Source organism: Prenolepis imparis, unplaced genomic scaffold, assembly GCF_030444845.1.
Source record: "Prenolepis imparis isolate NDT839.2.m4 unplaced genomic scaffold, iyPreImpa1.0 SCAF_12, whole genome shotgun sequence".
In the NCBI taxonomy this organism is placed as follows: Eukaryota; Metazoa; Arthropoda; class Insecta; order Hymenoptera; family Formicidae; genus Prenolepis; species Prenolepis imparis.
In genome coordinates, this window is record NW_028141170.1 from 6,879,150 (window position 1) to 6,898,225 (window position 19,076).

Consider the following 19,076-nt stretch of genomic DNA (forward strand, 5'->3'; position numbering starts at 1 on the left):
GTCTTAGAGACGAGTTTAAGAAATTTAAAAACACGAGATCGTTTCTGAGATTTTTTAGCCTCAGTCGAGAAAAGCGTTATTAATAAGCGTCCTCCTCTTGAGTATGATATTTATAAAAAATATTTTATCGAGCATTCTGCAAAGATTCATTTAAGTGTACCAAGATAATTTCAAGTGTGTACAAATTGTATATACATTTGAATATATGTATGTCAGGTGTAATTTCAAGTGGAGCAAGTTCATTGACGATTCGAATAAACGTCTTTATTGCAAGAGGTGTCTTGTTGCCGGAATATATTTGAAATTACAGATTTTTAAATTATGCATAGAGAAGAATTAGTACTCTTTGCGAGTTTTGTTTCGCTCTCTTTCTGATGGTACTTAAACTTTTCTTACGAAATTATGTAAAGCGCGTGGCGGAGAAATCGGTCGATCTTTTTCGTCGAGTTGGGATTTCGTCGGATTATCTCGTCGGAATTTCTCGAATTCACAAAACATACAACGGGACGTACTGGCGCCATGTAGCTCTCTGATATTCTTACTCCGCGTTAATGATCGTACATAGACGCGATATATTCAGCTGTAGATTATGCTAATTAATTTCCACACGCTGCCACCCTCTGTTTACGGTCGTTTTCTCCGCGGGTGATCGCGGCTCTATCGCATTTCGAGGATATATTCTATTTTCAGATTGTATATTATCAGATTGTATATATCTCGATCTTTTTTACGATCTTGCTTAAGGAGCCTTCTTTTTTTTTTACTACAATGCGATTTTGCTACCGCCAGTGAACATCACTTTTTGTCAAATTAAAGAAGATATGTGATTATCGTCGCATAGATGCGATGAAACTGCCGGTTAATTTAATTGAAAGTACTTTATCCGACATTTTAGGTACAAAATAAATTGCCTCGTTTCCATAACATTTTTCGCTGTAATAAAGACTATAATAAAGAACGAGATGTGGCAGCATATTTAAGGAACTTAACGTTGATAAACTTTTAAGATTATCCGTCTGACATTGGATTCATATTCTGTTTCATAAAGCTCCTCATTTATCTTATAAACGAGAATCAAGACTAGCAAAGGAAAATTTCGCCGACGCACCGTTTATGGATTAATTTGTTGGATTATAAATGAGTTCATCATGTAATAGAGTGCAATATAGCGTAGATGGGTTGTTAAACGTATATTTTTCGTAATGTAAACTTGTTCTCGCTGATTGCGCTATGTAAATTAAGCTCGTCCAATTAACTCTTATTACATATTTTTACTGTAATGTACATTATTTTACATATTGCAGACAAACATCTCATCATTTTGTATTCAACACATATAACGAAGCTTTATTTACAGAATGGTGCGATGATTAATGTCAAGAGCCATTTAATGTTAACGTACTTAAAAATAAAATTTAACATAATATTCTAATTTGACATAATTTCTATATGAATTTTAAGATGTAAAAAAAATTTAAAAAAAAAAATAAATTCTTTTGCATCGTATATCTCTTAAGCAAGAATCGATATCAAATTTGAATCATTCAAGAATTGTATCACTCAAAATTAATATAACGATTACAAGTCAGTCGTCTTATATATAGCGTTTTACTAGCCACGAAAGGGACGCGAAAAAAAAAACAGTTGTGAAGGAGAGTAGCATTATGCAAATCGGACGCGGCCGATCGTCGCCGCGTTCGGGTTTTTCCGCACCGTTGAAAAATCGCCGGTCGCGCTGGTTCGAAATTCGATCCGCTGCTCAGATCGTGTACCCCGTCTCGCGTGTCGAGGGGTGTAACTACCGGTTGACCTTGTAAAAAATGCAGATCCGCGTGCCTCGTAATGCACGATCCCGAATTATGCGGAACAATATCGATCGCAGAAACTGGACCAGCTACGACTCGGCAACATCTTTCGACAACGTCGTAGATTGACATGTTAATCCCTCTGCACGAATAGTTAGGACATCCGCGATATCACGAGAGCAGGTTTCCAGGGACATGTCAATTCACAATCGCGATGACATGAATTAGTTTCCAAGTAATTGGAGAGACTGTTACTTGATATGTATATGTACATAGCGAAAAGTACATAGGTGATAAACTCTGATCGATCGAAATAGCCAGTAAATTTACAAATTAGAACATACAGTAAGCTTCTAAAATTGTTTATTAATTATGTAATGTAGTTCATAAAATTGTGATATATTTTTTATTGTTTCATTAAAGATTTTAGTATATTATATTATTTTTTCTGAATTATAGCCTGAATTATATTAGTCAAAAGTATAATTTTTTATTATATTTAATTTTTATATTTTCTTATTGAAACAAAAGATAAATAATTTAATTTTAAATCTTCCATAACTAACTGTTTATTCGGCTTCGATTATCATCTGCGTTGCAGGATATTCTGTATGATGTAAAGAAAAAAGATATGCGAACATGTTACGTATTTAATTCTCTGTCGCTGCGTTTTTTACACACAAAATTAGGAAACGAACACATGGGACGTTCGCGTGAAAAGGGTCGAGAGTTTCTTTAGGGCTTTGGTCGGAATGCACATCGAAATTCCGTGAAATTCTATTTTAGTCATAAGAGGCCACGTATATTAGAGCGTGCGATGGTTGTTCCTTTAGACTGGAGGTGGGGTCTAATCGTGAATGTTAAAAGGATCAGAGAAATACAGAAAGGTTTATCGACACTTGGGCCGATCTGTATCCACCCCCGACATTCTCGTTCGAGCGTTGATACTATTTATAGAGGGACGGAACACGCGAGAGGATAAAAATTCGGCACTTTAGCAGTGGCCACGTAAAAGTCGATGTCAGCCATAACAACGTACAGAAGATTCGAATTCTTCTTGGTCGATGCACTTTGTCTATCCCTTTGCAGAAAGTATCGTTTTTCAGAAAGAGCGTCCAAATCCGAAATTTAATCAGCGTTGACATTGCACTATTAAAAAGATATGTTACTTTGTACAATTATTAGTTTTTGAATTTCCTTGTCAAATATTTAATCAGCAGCAATTCATTAATCATCACATTTAACCAGCATTAATTTATTGCGGTGCAAGTTGATAACATAAACGCGAATTTTATGTTAATAACTTCTGTTGGCGCTTGTTATATGAAAATATATTATATAATGCAACGTGTATGTATATGTATATTGCAGAAGAGAGCCGGATCGCTTTTTTGCACTTTGTCGCAGATCGATTTAAAAAAAAGTGTCTCCATTTAGAGTGACCTTGCACGTCGTCTCTTCACCGCGATTTAACAGACTCATTCCCATTTATCATTGATGTGTTTACCGAAACGACAAGGCCGTCGCGAGCATCTTGTCACTTCTCGACGTACTTGCATCCATTTTATTAACTGCTTCAGCAGGCACATTTCCACGATGAAACGCCTTCACGATCTGAATGACGCTAATCGCGTTCATTACGAGCTCTTAATCTTAATACGATCTGAAAATCGTCGCCGATAAAGTTTGACATATATTAAATATCTGTTTATGAAATTAAGAGCACACACACACACATACACTCTGCATTTTCTCCCAGTTATAAATACTAGAAATAAAGAAAAATATCATTTCTTTTAGTGCGACAAAGGATCGATAACTCTTAAATTGCAAACGATAAAATATTAAGACACTTATTGTTAGATACAAAAAATAGAAGATACAACGAATTGGCAGATATAATGGAAAGCTAAAAATATATATTCAACTTCTCACTTTAATAATTGTTAATTCAAATAATTTGACACAGTCAACTTTACTTATTAATGCATCAGTGTTTTCGAATAGCTGAAGTTATTTGATATGTGTATGTCTTTTTTATTTTATTCGTGCTATTCACACATTAAATTCCTGCTGTAATGTCCGTACATATCTCCATAATTCGGAACACTTACATACGCATTTGTACGTATGCATACGCAATATCGCTCTCCGTTTTACGAAGATACAGCTATTTGGTTAAACGCTGAGTTCTCCAATCTTAATGTCAATCTTCGATCCGTTACTTGCTACCGTCTTACGTAGGGATTCACGAAAACATAACGAAAAGTGTCACGAGACCGACCGATGAGGCCGCCGTGTCGGGAAGATCCGGTCTTACATCCCCGCGTCAATTAATTTCAAGAATGCATCACCATTTATAACAAGCCTCGTTTAATGGTTACAGATAGCCTGTAGCTCCGACTTCGTACGTGCAACTGCATCTCGTATATGCGTCATCATTTTTCATACGGACCGACAAAGTACAACGCTACTTTGCTAACAGTGTTTATAGAAATTCGAGAGCTTCTTGAAACAAGATAATGACTGCAAAAAAAAGCAAAAGCGTTTTATTTTAAAAATATACAGACTCTCGTCTGTAATAAAAACAATTTAAAAAAATGATTTTAAGCATTTCTGAAAATTAATCGGCTGAAGAAAATTAATTACTAAGAGATTATATTAACTGATCAAAGAGCGAGAGAGAGCATGATGTGATTCATTCGAGTTTACGATTGCATTTCATTTTAAGATTTTAACGCAATCGATGTTTGAAAGTCCGGTATGTTATTTCACAAAAATTTTCAATATTGCGGACTGATTCAGCTCCGCGGATCATTCGCGGTCAAGTTGAACGTAATTGGACCACTTTTCATTGAATCATCGGATATCGGTGCGCGAGGCGAAAGTTTCTCTGAATGTCGCGTTATTCAAGGCCATCTCGCAGAAATGTCTAATGTAATATCCTATTAAAATTGGAAATATGCAACGCTCAATTTCTCTCATTTATGCCATATCTATACTTGCACGTGCCTGTGCGCGCATGTGTCTATGTGTGCGTATAATTGGAAAATATTTCACACGAGCCGATATAGCGGTAATTTTAATATAGATCTGTCGACGCATTCCTCGAAATCAAGAAACATATCCAGATTCCAGATTGATTTCTCACGGACTGTGGTTTCTCACGACGATTTTTTAAAATTATTTGATGAGTTCTTATTTCTTGGCTACATAATTACACCGAGCATTGAAATCGTCCCTTTGCGACGTGTACTTTCAGAAGAATCAATAAATATACGATTCGGGGGGTCGATCTCTTGATCTTTGTCGCATAATTAATAATTGTATATTCTGCCCAAAATTCAGCATTTATTTCGCATAGCTGATCTTTTTTCACAAGATTCAGGACTGCGACCTTCGATGACATTTCGATGCTCGATCGAGCGCGAAATTGAACGAAATTAAATTCCAAGGTTTGGGAATCACGGTAGACGATATGTCGCGATGATTCAAAAGACGAAGATGTCATAATCGCCGAATAAGATACGCTCTTCCTGTATCCCATTAGGACCCCCCATCGCGTTTTCTCTTTCAGCGATTTAATGTTCTTAGGAACCTTGACATATATTTTTTTTCCGATGTAATACGCGCTGGAAACGAAATCCATCCTGTGGAAAGGTAAAATTCCCGCGACGTGAAAGCTCTTCTTTCGTATCCAAGTTATTTCACGATAGTTAACGATTCTTAAGCAAGTTTTACGGTGTGTTTGATTGAAAACCGCAGTCGAATTTGAGAGGCCCGAGAGAAAGCTTACAATTAGTTATTTGAAGCTTGCCTTTTTTCGCACACAATGGCTACGCCAACATAATAGTTATCATCTTGCACGCACTGAAAAGCGGTCTTCGTTTAATAATTTTGCTGAATGCACGTCGCGTTTGGGAAATAAAATCGCGATTTAAATCGCCCGGCCGCGAAATTTATGACTTCGCAGAGACATTATCGCCCGAACATTTGCTTCTCTGATGCATCGTTCGTGAATGCACGTGCAACAGTCTAAAAAAGCTGCAAAAAAGCAAATTCTTATATATTTCTCATATACTATATATGTACATTTATTTTATGTATTACATATATGTGGATGTATGTATATATATAAAATGCGAAAAAAATCTGACAATTTTTTTTTTATTTAAGATAAACGAGTCTTTCTATTATATTATATTTAATATAATATATAATTCTATTATATTAAAATTAATCGACAATTGTTCGTTTTACAACGACAGAAGTTTCTTGAACATTTTACGCATATTTTGTGATAATTTATTGGATGCGATTAAAAATATCGCCCGGCCGCGATGGTATCGCGTTAAAGCGTCCGGCAGAGCAGCAATTTTTGTGCGAGGCATTTAAAAGCTCCTCTTGTTTCTCCGGGCGTGAGATACGGATCCCCGGGTCCGGTCCACCGTATCTTGACCTTTCGCCGGCGAAATCGCGAAACAATGCCGCCGCTCGCGCGGGAACAATACGCGCGCGAATATACCTAGGTTCCGCAGTTGATCTCCGATATAAGCGACCTGGCCGTCGCGTTCCCGATCGGATTCCTTCGAGGGGGCTCCCGGGGCACAGGCACGCGAATAATGCAGATAAAGGGGAAATTTAGCGGCTCGTGTACGCGTTATGTACCGTATAGGTGCCGCTCGCGCGATCTCTCTACAGAGGCGATCTTCGTGAGATACACCAACATCACGAGGAACGAATCGATAAATAGTAGGTATAAATATCGATGGCTCGTCTCAAACAAGCAGCGATTCAAAATTTCGTCCGAAATCTTTCGTTCGCTCATAGAAAAGTCTGAATGTCACAGTTTCTCATAATTTTAGAGATTTGAGAAAATTTTAACATCTCAAGAAAAATTAAATTTGTCAGATTTTGTATACAAAATTTATTAATTGCATCTTTTGAGACGATGAGATAAATATATATGATTAATTTAAAAATTATTCAAACATTTTCGACGGAATAGAATTCTCGCGAGAAGCTATAAATTCTGATCAATACCGTATTATTGAAAGCGGTTAATTGGAAAATAACATGATTGCAGTCTTGAATGCGAATTCTGAGGCACAAAGTATTGCCTTTTAATTGAGCGGTAGCCGGATGAAATCGCAAAAATAAAATCGCGTCGGGACGGCCAGGCGCCAATAAATCCGTGTACGCTTAATCATCGCGAGCGACGTTCCAGATGATTCGCGCACGCATGTTATGCATCCGTAGATCGAAAAGTCCGATCGTAACTTGAGCCGTGTTTTCGTGTCCGGTGTGAAAAACCCGAAGAAGATAGGATATATATATTCCCGTCTTCGCGAGCTCGCCACCTCGAAGGTCGTCCCGTTCATTCGCAAGGTCGGTTATTCATCCGCGCGCCCGTTGCACAAGGATTTTGTTAAATGCTCTTTGTATTCCCCGCCAGTCATCGTCATTCTGTATCGTAACGCCAGCGAAATGTTGCGCCGCGGACTTGTTGTTCCGGGAATTTCGCCGCGTGCAATCAGTTTTTGCGTGTCGAGAAACCGCCCTCTCTGTGATTATCGATCGTGAAAGAAAAGATTTTGAAAGAATGATCCTATCCTATCCTTTTGATGCTCGAAAGAGATCCGTCCGTCTTCGAGATTTAAGACTCTCTTCTCTTGAATCATATTTTTGATAAATGGTACCACGTGGTACCAAGTGACAGGTATCGGATAATTTAAGATTAATTTAAGATACAACGTAAACTTGCAATTTTGGGTGATTTGGAGAGTTTATAGAGTCTGTAAAATTACGAATTTTTTCCGCTCAAGGTTGATTTTTTGCTAGCGTCATAATGATACGTCTATGAAACCAAATTTGGAAATATATAGAAATAAACAAGAGTTATCGGATAATGATAGACATTGCAAGTTGTGATACTATCGAAAATGATTCGTGTAAAAACGATTTTAGTTAGTCATCAAATTATCGGTTATTCCATCGCGTGATTAAGATAGGACATTTCACATAAATATGGTTCGTTCCTTTTGCTACATTTCTTCAGATACAAATATTTCGTAAGACGACTTACTATATGTTACATCAGAGAGAGTGACCTTCGATAAATTCCGAGATATTTTTTCTCGATAAAAATTTGATTAGATGTCATTTTTTCAGAAGTAATTAAACATCTTGGAGTGTAATTAGATTTAAACTCATAATTTTCGATTATAAGTACATATAAGGATTATATGAATGATATTTAAGAAAAGTGTTGACGCTGTTAAGGGCACGTGGGCCCGTTTTTCCAGTGGAGGTTTTATAGAGCGTCTGCGGCTTGTTCGCGACCTTCGATTTACGGTAACGAGCGCTACATGACTAATTAACGTGCTTTAATGCGCCATTCTTTTTTGCAACCTCGTAAAACCGACAGCGAAATATCTGCAAATCCGGGACGCAGGTGTGACGTACGTAGATGTTGCATTTATATTTATGAATTATTCACCTCAAACATTAATTATAATTACATTTTCTCTGAGCACTGGCGGACTTGTAGTATACGTCCAATTGCGAAACAACGCAAAGAAAGATTCATCGTTTGAACCATTAAGGGCATTTTTTGTAGTTTTGTAAGTAGAAGTAATTTTCAAGATGGTTTGATGTTCTCTGTCTAAATACAGAAAAAGATTAATTATCATAGTAATTTTATATATTTAGTAACTTTGAGTTCCTGAAAAGACCTTTGTGTGGTTCAGTACGATTTGCGATAGTCGAAGATGTTGAAAAAAATCTCAACTTCTCAATTTCTAATGTATACATGTCAACACAAAATCTCGTCTCATTTCTGTCTATCCTATCCCACACTTTCGGATACCCGAGCATCATCATAAGTCACCTAAGATTCTAAGATGAATCGAAACGTCGTCGTCGAAGGGAGCGTCGATTGAGAATCACGCGTTAGAGAGAGGGTAAAGCGTGATCCCTCTGCAAAGGATGGAAGGAGGGGAGGCGCGGATAGAGGCGATCGGCTCTCTCGGATCAGCTGTGAGAGCGGCGTGGCGCCGTGTGCCACGGCTCTGATCCGCTGTCAGTTGCCTGAGCCCTGTGCTACGGTTAGGACCGCACATAATCGTCACCTATTAAACGACCACATAGCCGAAGCCGGCCACGGGTCATCGCGCCGTGTCGTCCTCAGCAGCCAAGCCCGTCCTTCAGTCTCCTCGTTACGAGATCAGGAACGGACGAGCGATCGACGGAGTATCCGAGAGAGGCGAAAGGCCAGCGATCACACGGACAGCAACGATCGAGAGCGAATGTGATCAACCGTAATCCGACCTTTATTCGCGAGGGAGATAGCTTAGCGTGTCGTTAAACCGTTGTCGTCGTCGTCGTCGTCGTCGTCGTCGTCGTCGTCGACGACTTCGCTGTCAACAAAAATTTTCGAACGAACCTTTCTCCCTGTTTTGCTCCATCAAAAATTGCCAGTTGCAGCGAGAAGGGCGGCGGGGCTCGAATCAAGGACGTTATTGTTGGTGATTCTGATATTCTTCTTTTGTGTCTCGTGGAGAAGTGAACATATCGGTCGGGCTTCGATCCTCGAAGAGTCCCCGCGGGTGGCGAATAACCCGGGGAGCTGCGAGCTGACGACGCGTCCAGGATGATCTGGTAGAGAGGACAAACTCCCTCGTATTCGAGAAATGGCGTGCTGCATATCGGTCGACGCGACCGTCACGAGCACGGTGCTTCTCTTTCTGGTAAGCCCCTGTCTATTTTATAAGCGATCGAATCCTGACAGATCCATAGCGTTCAACCAGGACGTAGTAGATAGCGGCCAGTATTTTCTGATGTCGTCTCTGTCACTGACGTTTATTTAAAATAATTTTTACGAGGCTTCTGATAGTCGACTGATCAATCATTTCTCACTTAATTATGTGAAGATTAATGAACGAAGTTAATAATATTGCAAAATTAAATTATACCAATTCAGATTTCATATAGATTTAACCATTGATGCAGCTATTATATTGTAGAATTTAAAACGTGAGAAATATAACAAGATTTAAAAAATAAAAAGAACAAATTTGCGCAAAGAAACAATGACATAATTATTTTATTAGCAAAGGGAGATGCACGTATAATGTCAATTATAAACGCGCCACGTTATCCCGGCTGTCGCAAAACTCGACGCGTGCACCTTCGTATGTGAAGTGGCATTCACATACGAAGCGTGCACGCGTCGACGTATGTAAGTAAGTACGCGGCTGGAGTCAAGGATACCGTCGTTATCTAGCCCGTGCTCGCTATACTTACATCGGGTATACCTGGCAAATATACATACGTATATACATATACCTATACAATGCACGTAGTTGTCGCGGGCGAATGCTACTTTCGTTATGCAAGCGCGGAATGTTAACTTATCACGGTTCCTGCGAACGATTATGCGTTTTTTTTCTTATGCAATGCAACGTAAGATGAGACAAACGAGAAAATTTTGTGTGAGTCACGCACAATTTACAGGCGAGAAAAGAAGTGAAGAGAGGGAGAGTGCATACGGAATTTACATACAAGTTACGTCAAAGTGAACTTTTGATTGATATAATCGAAAATGTCTGAATCTAAAATTAAATTAAATCTTTAAAAATAAATTATTTATAACTAATAATATATATATATATATATATATATATATATATATTTCATTAAAAAGTATAATTACAGATAATTTATAAAAGAGAAAATATTAAAAATTGATGTTACAAGTGAAATAATTATTTATTTCAAACAGATAATTTTTTATTATTTGTAGTCGATAGAGAGATTTATCATTTTTTTGGTCAGAGAAATGTGGATAAAACAGATGTAGAGAAAGAATGAGTTTTCAAGGAGAACGAGGATTGAGATATACCTTCGAAGGGATTCGAAACAAGGATCGTACGCGAATTAAAACACGAACACGTGTCGAGACTCACACGAATATCGTGTTAATTTTCTGTGCGCGACATAATCACGCGAGCTGAATGTAATTAGCGACATCACTATAGTCAGTTTCGAGATTAAAGATAATTCATGTACCCTTCTCCACATTATTTTCTGATTAAATCTTGTGACGGAATTAACCGCATAATCAGCTTCTTTTTTTAGAAGAAGCGTTTAAAAGCGATACAATTAATAATAAATATTTAGCCACGTTGATAATTATTATTACGAATGACTCAATTTCACTTGTATTTGCTTCTGAAAATTAAAAGAACAATAGATTTAAATGCCCATGATTTTATGCTCTACTAAAATCAAATTATAATATTTTTGGAGTCGATAAAAAATTCAGGTAGTTAACTTTGTAGTAATATAGTAGAGCTTTCTCTTGCGTATTTAATTAAAATTTGATTAATATTCAACAATTTTATCGAGTCGTAACGAATTGTATTAGCTCGTTATCCATGATATTATTCTTTTAATTGATCAATCGAGAATATTTTTTTCTTTCTTACTTGCAATGCATCTTTTGCCTTGCAAGCTCGAGTTGAAAGCAAGACATATTTCGCATAAATGTATTAATTATATCGACATATCGACGTATTCTGGCAGCATCCAATTCAATTAATTAACGATCGCGGACGTGTGACAATTACAGAATCATAAAGTATGATCCGATTCTCAGCAACTAGTGTGTCCGCACAAATTTCCTACAAGATATATACGCGTGAAGCTCCGACTGAATTTTGCGATACACTTGGAGCGCGGGATGCGAGTAATCGCGTTTTTTTTGCCGTCGTTGAAAAATTGTACGCGATAAAACTGGATTTATAGGTGCATAAAATACAATTTGTTTGTCAGCAAAATGAGAGCAGCTGAATTCGAAACGCGCACGTATTATGGACTCATACAGTTATACATAAAATAAATAATTAAGTCGTTAAATTTGCGACACGACTTGAAGGCGTGACATATATTACATTATATCTGAAATCGGATACTATGTAACATAAATATTAATGTAAAAATTGCTAAAATTGACTTAGGGAATCACTTGATAAGTTAAAAACCTTTAATAAATTTAACTTTGAAAATGCATATAATCAAAAAAGGTTTTCTTTTGAAGAAGGTTTTCTTTATTCCAGTAAAAAATTAATTTATGCGTTAGAGAATGAAACATATAGGCTTTTAATATAAAATTTAATTGTATGCGCTTAATAGTTCTATCGTTTCTGATTGCTTGTTATTAGATTATTTCGATCACATATATTGCACGCGCATAATTTTAAGATTAAATGACTGTTTCATACGATTTTACTTTTATACAATAATGAATGGTAGACGAGTATGCGTATCTAAAAATTGCAAATTTAAAATACAGTAAGTAATTTATCTACAGACGTTCGCGAAAAATTAACCACGCTCTAGCGCTTACGAGAGAATCACTCGACCGAGGCTGATAGTATCCAGTTAAAAACTGAAGAAAGGTCTTCTCGTAGACGGTTAGCCATCTCATTTAATACCACAGTACGTACATAATTCTAGCACAAAGTGCACAAACACGACGCGCCATTAAGATACGACATCGTGTAAGGAAGGGTTCGGAACAGGGGTTTTCACTGCATAGAAAATGTCCTTTATTAAAAGGATGTTTTCAAGAGAACTTTATTTTCTTATTCCATTTTCCAGGAGCCTATTCACGGCCTGTTACGGCCGCTACTTTGAAATGTGTTCAAAGGAATTTGTAATATCAGAAATATTATTGGAATATTTGATACAAATTAATTTATATCATAAATAAGTGAATTTTTTAGCATTTTTTTCGCAAATTTTTTTTGTTAATTGTTAATGAAGATATACAAAGATTAACCGCATGAAACAATATCGAATTCCGCCTTCTGTACGCTACGCTTAATTAAGATATGCACGGAGCGAACTGGTAACAGACACGAGGGAAATCGTATTGATGACACTCTGGAATCCAAGAAGCCGTTTATTAATTCGCAGATGCTGGCCGACCGCGCAGTCTCCTTTAATTAGCGTGCCTGTTAAAAAGGCTCAAGGTAATCGGATAACGAGTGGTTTAAAAATCAATGCTATTTGTAAGACGCGCGAGTTAACCGGAAGTGATGAAAATCGCTATAGCAGTAGCATCTCACGCGGTTCGCTTAATTAGATACGCGTACCGGTTAGATAAAACCGACGCAGAATGGAAAGACACCGCCCGGAGCGTTAACGAGAAAATGACTTACAAGGCTGATTGATGATTCTGATAATTTGTAAATATTTTGCTGCTTTTTTGACTATTTTTTTCTTTTTAATCGCTGCAAACAGCGTGCAAATGATTGACGAGAATAACTTTCCCACATTTAGATTTGAGATTAATAATGTAAAGATTTTTTGAACAAATATTATATATTAATATTTATCAGATAAATATAAACACATATGGTTAATATATAATGAAACTCTAACATGAAGCTAATCATCATATTTGCAAGTAATAAATTATGGACTTACCGTTATACTAGGCGATAAATACGCCGTGTTGCTATCAAACGAAGTCAGCAAGGATGTAAATTCGATGCTTAAACATCGATTTACCATCTGAATACAGTGTGGCTTGAAAAATTGTTCAACGAGACACGCCCGCGTATATAAGCCTCATAAGCGGCTTTTCGACGGGGGGTAGGCACAAATACGTCTCCTAACAAAGGGCGGAGAGAATTTATGATTTCGCATAACGGATGTTTTCCATGTGCATTGCGACACGCGATCTTTGTCCGCGGTTATTGCGATCCAAGGTCACGGCCAAGTGGAATAACGTTAGGGGCTTCCACAGACGATCGATGCACTCTCCGCGAAATTTATGTCTCACCCCGTCTTGTTTACGCTGCGGCTTATTATAAATTATCAATGCTGATCGCGCTCCTTTACGGACCCGTCCCGCTTTTCCCCTCAATTATGTGAACCTCTTTTTCAATTATAATTAATTCTTTTCATGTTCTTTGGATATTTACACATACAACATTTGGGATAGAATTTGCACGAAAAAATGTGAATTCCAAAGATAATTTTTGTATTCGTTGAATAACAGTCGTGCCATGTGTATAGTCTGATATATTTCTCAGATATGTCACGCGAATTAATTTGATGTATTTTTGGAACACTAAATATTTAATAAACTTTTCATGAAAAAATATTGACATTTAAAAAAATAGAATTATAAAAATAAAGTTCACGAAATATCAAATAAATTAGTAAAAATTATAATCATGTCGTATTATAATTAATTTACTTATATTCCGAACATGGACTTTACGCGATTTTAATTAAGATTTGTACGATGTAATTATTAAAACTTCGATTTTGTGTTATTACTAAATAAATTAAAGTTATTTGCGCGCAATCTTATCGAGATATAAAGCATGTACTTACAACATAAAATAGTTTTAGGCAGAAAAAAATTTCGATTAATATGAAGCAATCATCGTCAAAGGTGATGCCTATTAAAGTAAAGAATGCCACTCTGGATCTGAGAAAGAAAGAAACTTTTTGTCCGAACGGCGTTCCAGGTCGAGACACCCATTGTTATGAGAAACTATTCACGAAAAACCGGTGTAATAATATTATAGAAAATTTATTATTCTCAATTCTCATGGTCATTCCGTCACGACATCGTGGAAGCGCTACAAAAGTAATTGTGAAAAATTCTGTCGGAATCATCGAGTAATTTGCAGAAAGTGCGTTACCGTTTTGCAAGCTGCGATTCTGATTGCTAATAATCGGGAGAAAATCAATAAAAACCGTGCACCGGTCGCTGAAACTGTCGTCGTGGAATCTAGGATAGTAGGAGATAAAAATTTCGGTCTCGGTAAAGTGATCAAGAGCATTGCGCAGTATTTTCGTATTTTCTCTGCACATAGCATTAAAATGTCAAAATTTACACTTGTTAAAAATTTATTTTGCAAAATAAATTTAAAATTTTGATATGTTATTTATTCTTTTCGTAATATAAAAAAATGCACTGAAAGGTTACTATTTTTTAAAGCAAAGAAAAAGGATAAAGATGTTATTGAAACAGTTTAATATACGAAGATTTCTTTTTTTTTCTTTTTCGTGAAATTGAACCAATTAGTTCAGTAGCGTTCATCTCGAAGGAATGTAGTTATTTTATTCAAAGGAATAAAATACGCGATTTTCCTACAATCCTTTCCCATATCAAGCGCATGTCAGCGTTAATGTTGAATACTTAAATCGCGTCTCAAGGATCCGGTGACTCGATATCGTACCGCAATATTACGCATTGAAATCACCATTCTTAAGATAACGCCATTGCGTCGATCGCTAATCAGCTGCATTGAAAGACGTGTCATGCTATCGATGATAAAAATATATATATTTTAATAAAAATAAAATTACTTTCTGCCGAGTCTATATTGTTGAAAAATAAACTTTATATGTTTTTCGTCGAATTTAAAATAATTCGAAATGCAATAACATTTATTCTGAAAGCATTTCAACCCTCGAATGCCTCCAAACGTACTTCATTCGCGTTTAAATTATTTTATTCTGCATTGTGCAATCGGACCGATCGCCAATGAACCAGAAACCAGAGATGAGGACGAATCATTCACGCAACGCGCGCACATTCTGCTTGGCGACCAGCTCGAAGCGATCAAGCCTCGGCAAGTCGCTAACCTCAGAACGGCCGGTCTGTAAATCTCCCGGCGATGGCACGCAAAAATATATCCCTTTTGTGTCGGGGTTGTCGCGAGTCGGTATGCAGCCCCGTCTTGGTTATTGAAACATGAATAGAGAGAAGATCTGGGCAATATATGAACAAAATATAATTTTACAACAGATAATGAATTATTCAGATATAATTATTATATTTTATTTTTTATTTGTAATAGCAGTAGAGTCGTCTTATATATTTAAAATCACGTACTTCTCTATTTTCTTTCAAATAATACATATCAGTTTATTTGGACCAAGTTATTTGTTTTTTAAATAACGTTGTCATATTTTATTTCAAATAAATTTCTCATTTTATTGAGGATGCTGAATAATTGTCTAAGAAGAATTAATAAATGATTTTTGATCTGGAAATATTATGACATAAGCCGCGAGTATTTTGACCTGTATTCAGACATGACGATACCGCGTCAGAATGTGATGATATTATTGTAATCGCGTATGATAATGTCATAGGTGACCGTTCATTCACGCCTCCGCCGGTGGAACTTAATCACGATTAAGAGAGAAGGCGCATTCGCGAAGGAACTCTTCGCTCGTTTTCAACACAACGATTCGACTAATCGCGTCGGGGAAATACATACAATACAAACGGAGCCGGAAGGATAGGTCTGTTGTACCATCTCGAAAATACCGTTAACGGACGTAAAGACGCGCGGAATACACGTTGCATTGTGGCGAACGCGTGTGTAAAGCACGATGGTCCCTCGAGATAACGGTACACTGTAACAGATAGAGCTCCGGCTTGCGTGTCGCTGTCCGATCTCGACGAAAAAACGGTAACAGAGTTGCATGGGACCAAGTCTCGATGGCATTCCGATCGAAATAGAAGCGAGGCGTTCTCCACCGCTCCGTAAATTCCATCGGTGTGAAAAAAGACGCGATAAAAAAGCGATCGATCGATAACCAGGCACAGCGGAGAAAGAATATTAAATTAGGGGCATAAGGTGAAACTAAAAAAAATATATGTATTGTATAATTATATCAATTACAGGCGAGATTGTAAAAAGTGGAGATCGGTAATGAGAAACAAATTGTTATCCGATTTGCTTGGGTTTCATTTTTCTCGAGCGCTTCGCCGGAAGTCGCGTTATTAAACAATTTTGCTTACCGATGGATATTATTACGTACACATGCGTTTCAGAGCTGAGAGAGTTCAAGAGATAAGAATCGAATTTACAATGGTATCCCGATATGACGAACGATAAGTACTATAGTTAATTGTAAGTATATCGGTCGGATGCGAATTATCATTAATGGAATGCGGCAGACAAAACAATAATAAAGAATGACATGTCAGATTTCTCAAGGATTTCGCGATATATTATCCGACGTCTCTCTCTTTGATAGCTATTTATCGAAGCGCGTCATAAATGTGCTTTTAATGAGCCTTTTTGCGTTCCTGAGTCCTCCGAGACGGAGCACGCTAAATGATTCCTTTTCCGCTTTTATTCACTGACGTATTATTACAGTTTTTTCTCATCTGGTTAACTCTCGGAATATAGATTCATGCAAATTATTTCTGTTTCCTTGTTATTTTTAAATTTTTAATAGGGAATTTTTTTAAACTTTCGCTGCATTTATAATGCAACATTTTTAATATATAAATATATTTCTCGTACTTATTTAAATTTTTGATTCACAAACAGAACAAGCACGAGATTATATATGATTGACATAAATATTTCGCTGCAGGATATCCTGTATACAAATATCAAGCATTTAATCGCATCACTATTTCCATGAGGGGATCAGTCGGGGAACGAATCATGTCTCTCATCCAATTTCCTGTGAAGTTAACAGGAAACTTCCGTTAACTTTTTATGAAGTGTAAAGAATGCTTTTCCCTACGGATGATCCGGATTCTCGTGTTACGTAGTTCCTTTCACACAACTCATTAATTGAAATTAATAATGTGATCAATAAGAGAGATCATTAAGAGTTATTGTGCTTTGTATTTTTTCTTTGATTTATCTCAACATCTAACGAGATATATCGTTTTTTTAATAACAAAATATTGATCACTAATGTATAATTGACATTTCTCGAAAAGTGCCTTGAGTGCATCCTAAACAAAATCCAGAGTGCGATTTCCCATTCCGGTAACGTCGCCGATCGTAGAGATCTCCTGCACGTGCGAAACTTTCACTGGTAGGATAATTTAAAGGACAATGCATTCTCGTTCACACGTATGTTTCGAATCGATTCGGATGGCGCCAGATATTTTTAAACCAGGACGATAACAGTGGGCCGACCGGATTCCGACCAAACCACTGTCTCCACTCAAGGAGGAACCACCTTGCGAAATCAAAATCGTCAAGAGGCGATCGAAACGTTCACCTCTGTATTACGCTAACGCGTGACTTGTCAAAAATAGGATTAAATTATATCAACAATTTTCTAATCAATTTTAAACTTAAAAAATACGCTTGAATTTACGACATCTACAAATCCCAAAGAAATTTTCAAAAGTTTACATTTTTTTAACAATTTTTCTAACATATTTTTTATAAAAAAAAATAGAAAATAAGTGATAGCACATAAATTCAATTTAAATAATTTCAGAACATATTGACGAGAAAAAATCAAAATATTCTCCGTGAGTCCTAAGTTCAGAGAGAATACATAAGAAAGAAAATCAACCAAATATATGAAATGATGAAATGCTAAGCATTTAACGTTATCTTTAATTTCTCAATCGTAGGACGATGTTGCGTAGCAAGCTGGCACAATTTAGTTAACGAACTTGCCGAACGTTCCGAATTATTAGAAAAATGCGAGCGGTGTCACACCCACGTGATTTTGTGACCACCGTCTATTGAGCGAAGGCAAAGTCACTTCATTAAAAAAAATCCTACCTACCTTCGCACCACTGTAATAAGCCGGCAATCCCGTCAATCGCGATGCATTGTTTGTACGAATGTATGTATCAATCTCTAACTAGCACTCGCGTGATATCGTCTATTAATCATTGCGAAATTGCTGAGATGGATTGTCTGCGTTATGCGATTAAGAATTGATCGAGACAGGCGCCGTTATATTATGTCAGATTACACGTATTCGATCAAAATTACGGTTTCTTCAAATCTGAAGCCTCTTTGGCAACATGTTCTTTTGAGGTGGGATTATTTTAGTCTCCAATTAAATTTTTATATCTTTTATTTGGAAGAAAAAAAGAAGTTTAAAACATCTGCCCGACAATATAGACGTTTGATATGAAATTGAATTATTTTTTAACTAACTTTATAGCGCATCTCTGGAGGTTTCATCGTTTAACATAATTCACGAGGGATTACATTAACTCTCTTTCTTCCCTTTACCCCTCCCCCGGGCGGTATTTCCTTGCTCAAGAAGCATCATTAATTCCGGATGATTCTAACGTATATCGTTGGCCTAACAATTTAACGTACCAACGTACTAAGTCTCGCATTAAGAGGCTCATTTAATCTCAAGAGCGCGCTTATCGCCCGCGTCATTTGCATACAACGTCTCTCAGGCAGACCGTCGATCATAAATTTTTCCGGGATAACATCCCGCAGA

The 19,076-nt window shown here is 36.8% G+C and overlaps 2 protein-coding genes across 2 annotated transcripts in view; both read left to right on the forward strand.

Moving 5' to 3' along the window:
• Tll (nuclear receptor subfamily 2 group E member tailless) overlaps positions 1-19,076 on the forward strand; it is a 116,150-nt gene that overhangs the window by 40,974 nt on the left and 56,100 nt on the right. The window lies entirely within an intron of this gene.
• LOC145943901 (uncharacterized) overlaps positions 8,646-19,076 on the forward strand; it is a 39,107-nt gene continuing 28,676 nt past the window's right edge. Inside the window, exon 1 of the mRNA XM_083051816.1 lies at positions 8,646-9,553. Within this exon, the coding sequence (XP_082907942.1) occupies positions 9,497-9,553 (57 nt within the window). The 5' untranslated portion in view covers positions 8,646-9,496. The remainder of the gene's footprint in view (positions 9,554-19,076) is intronic.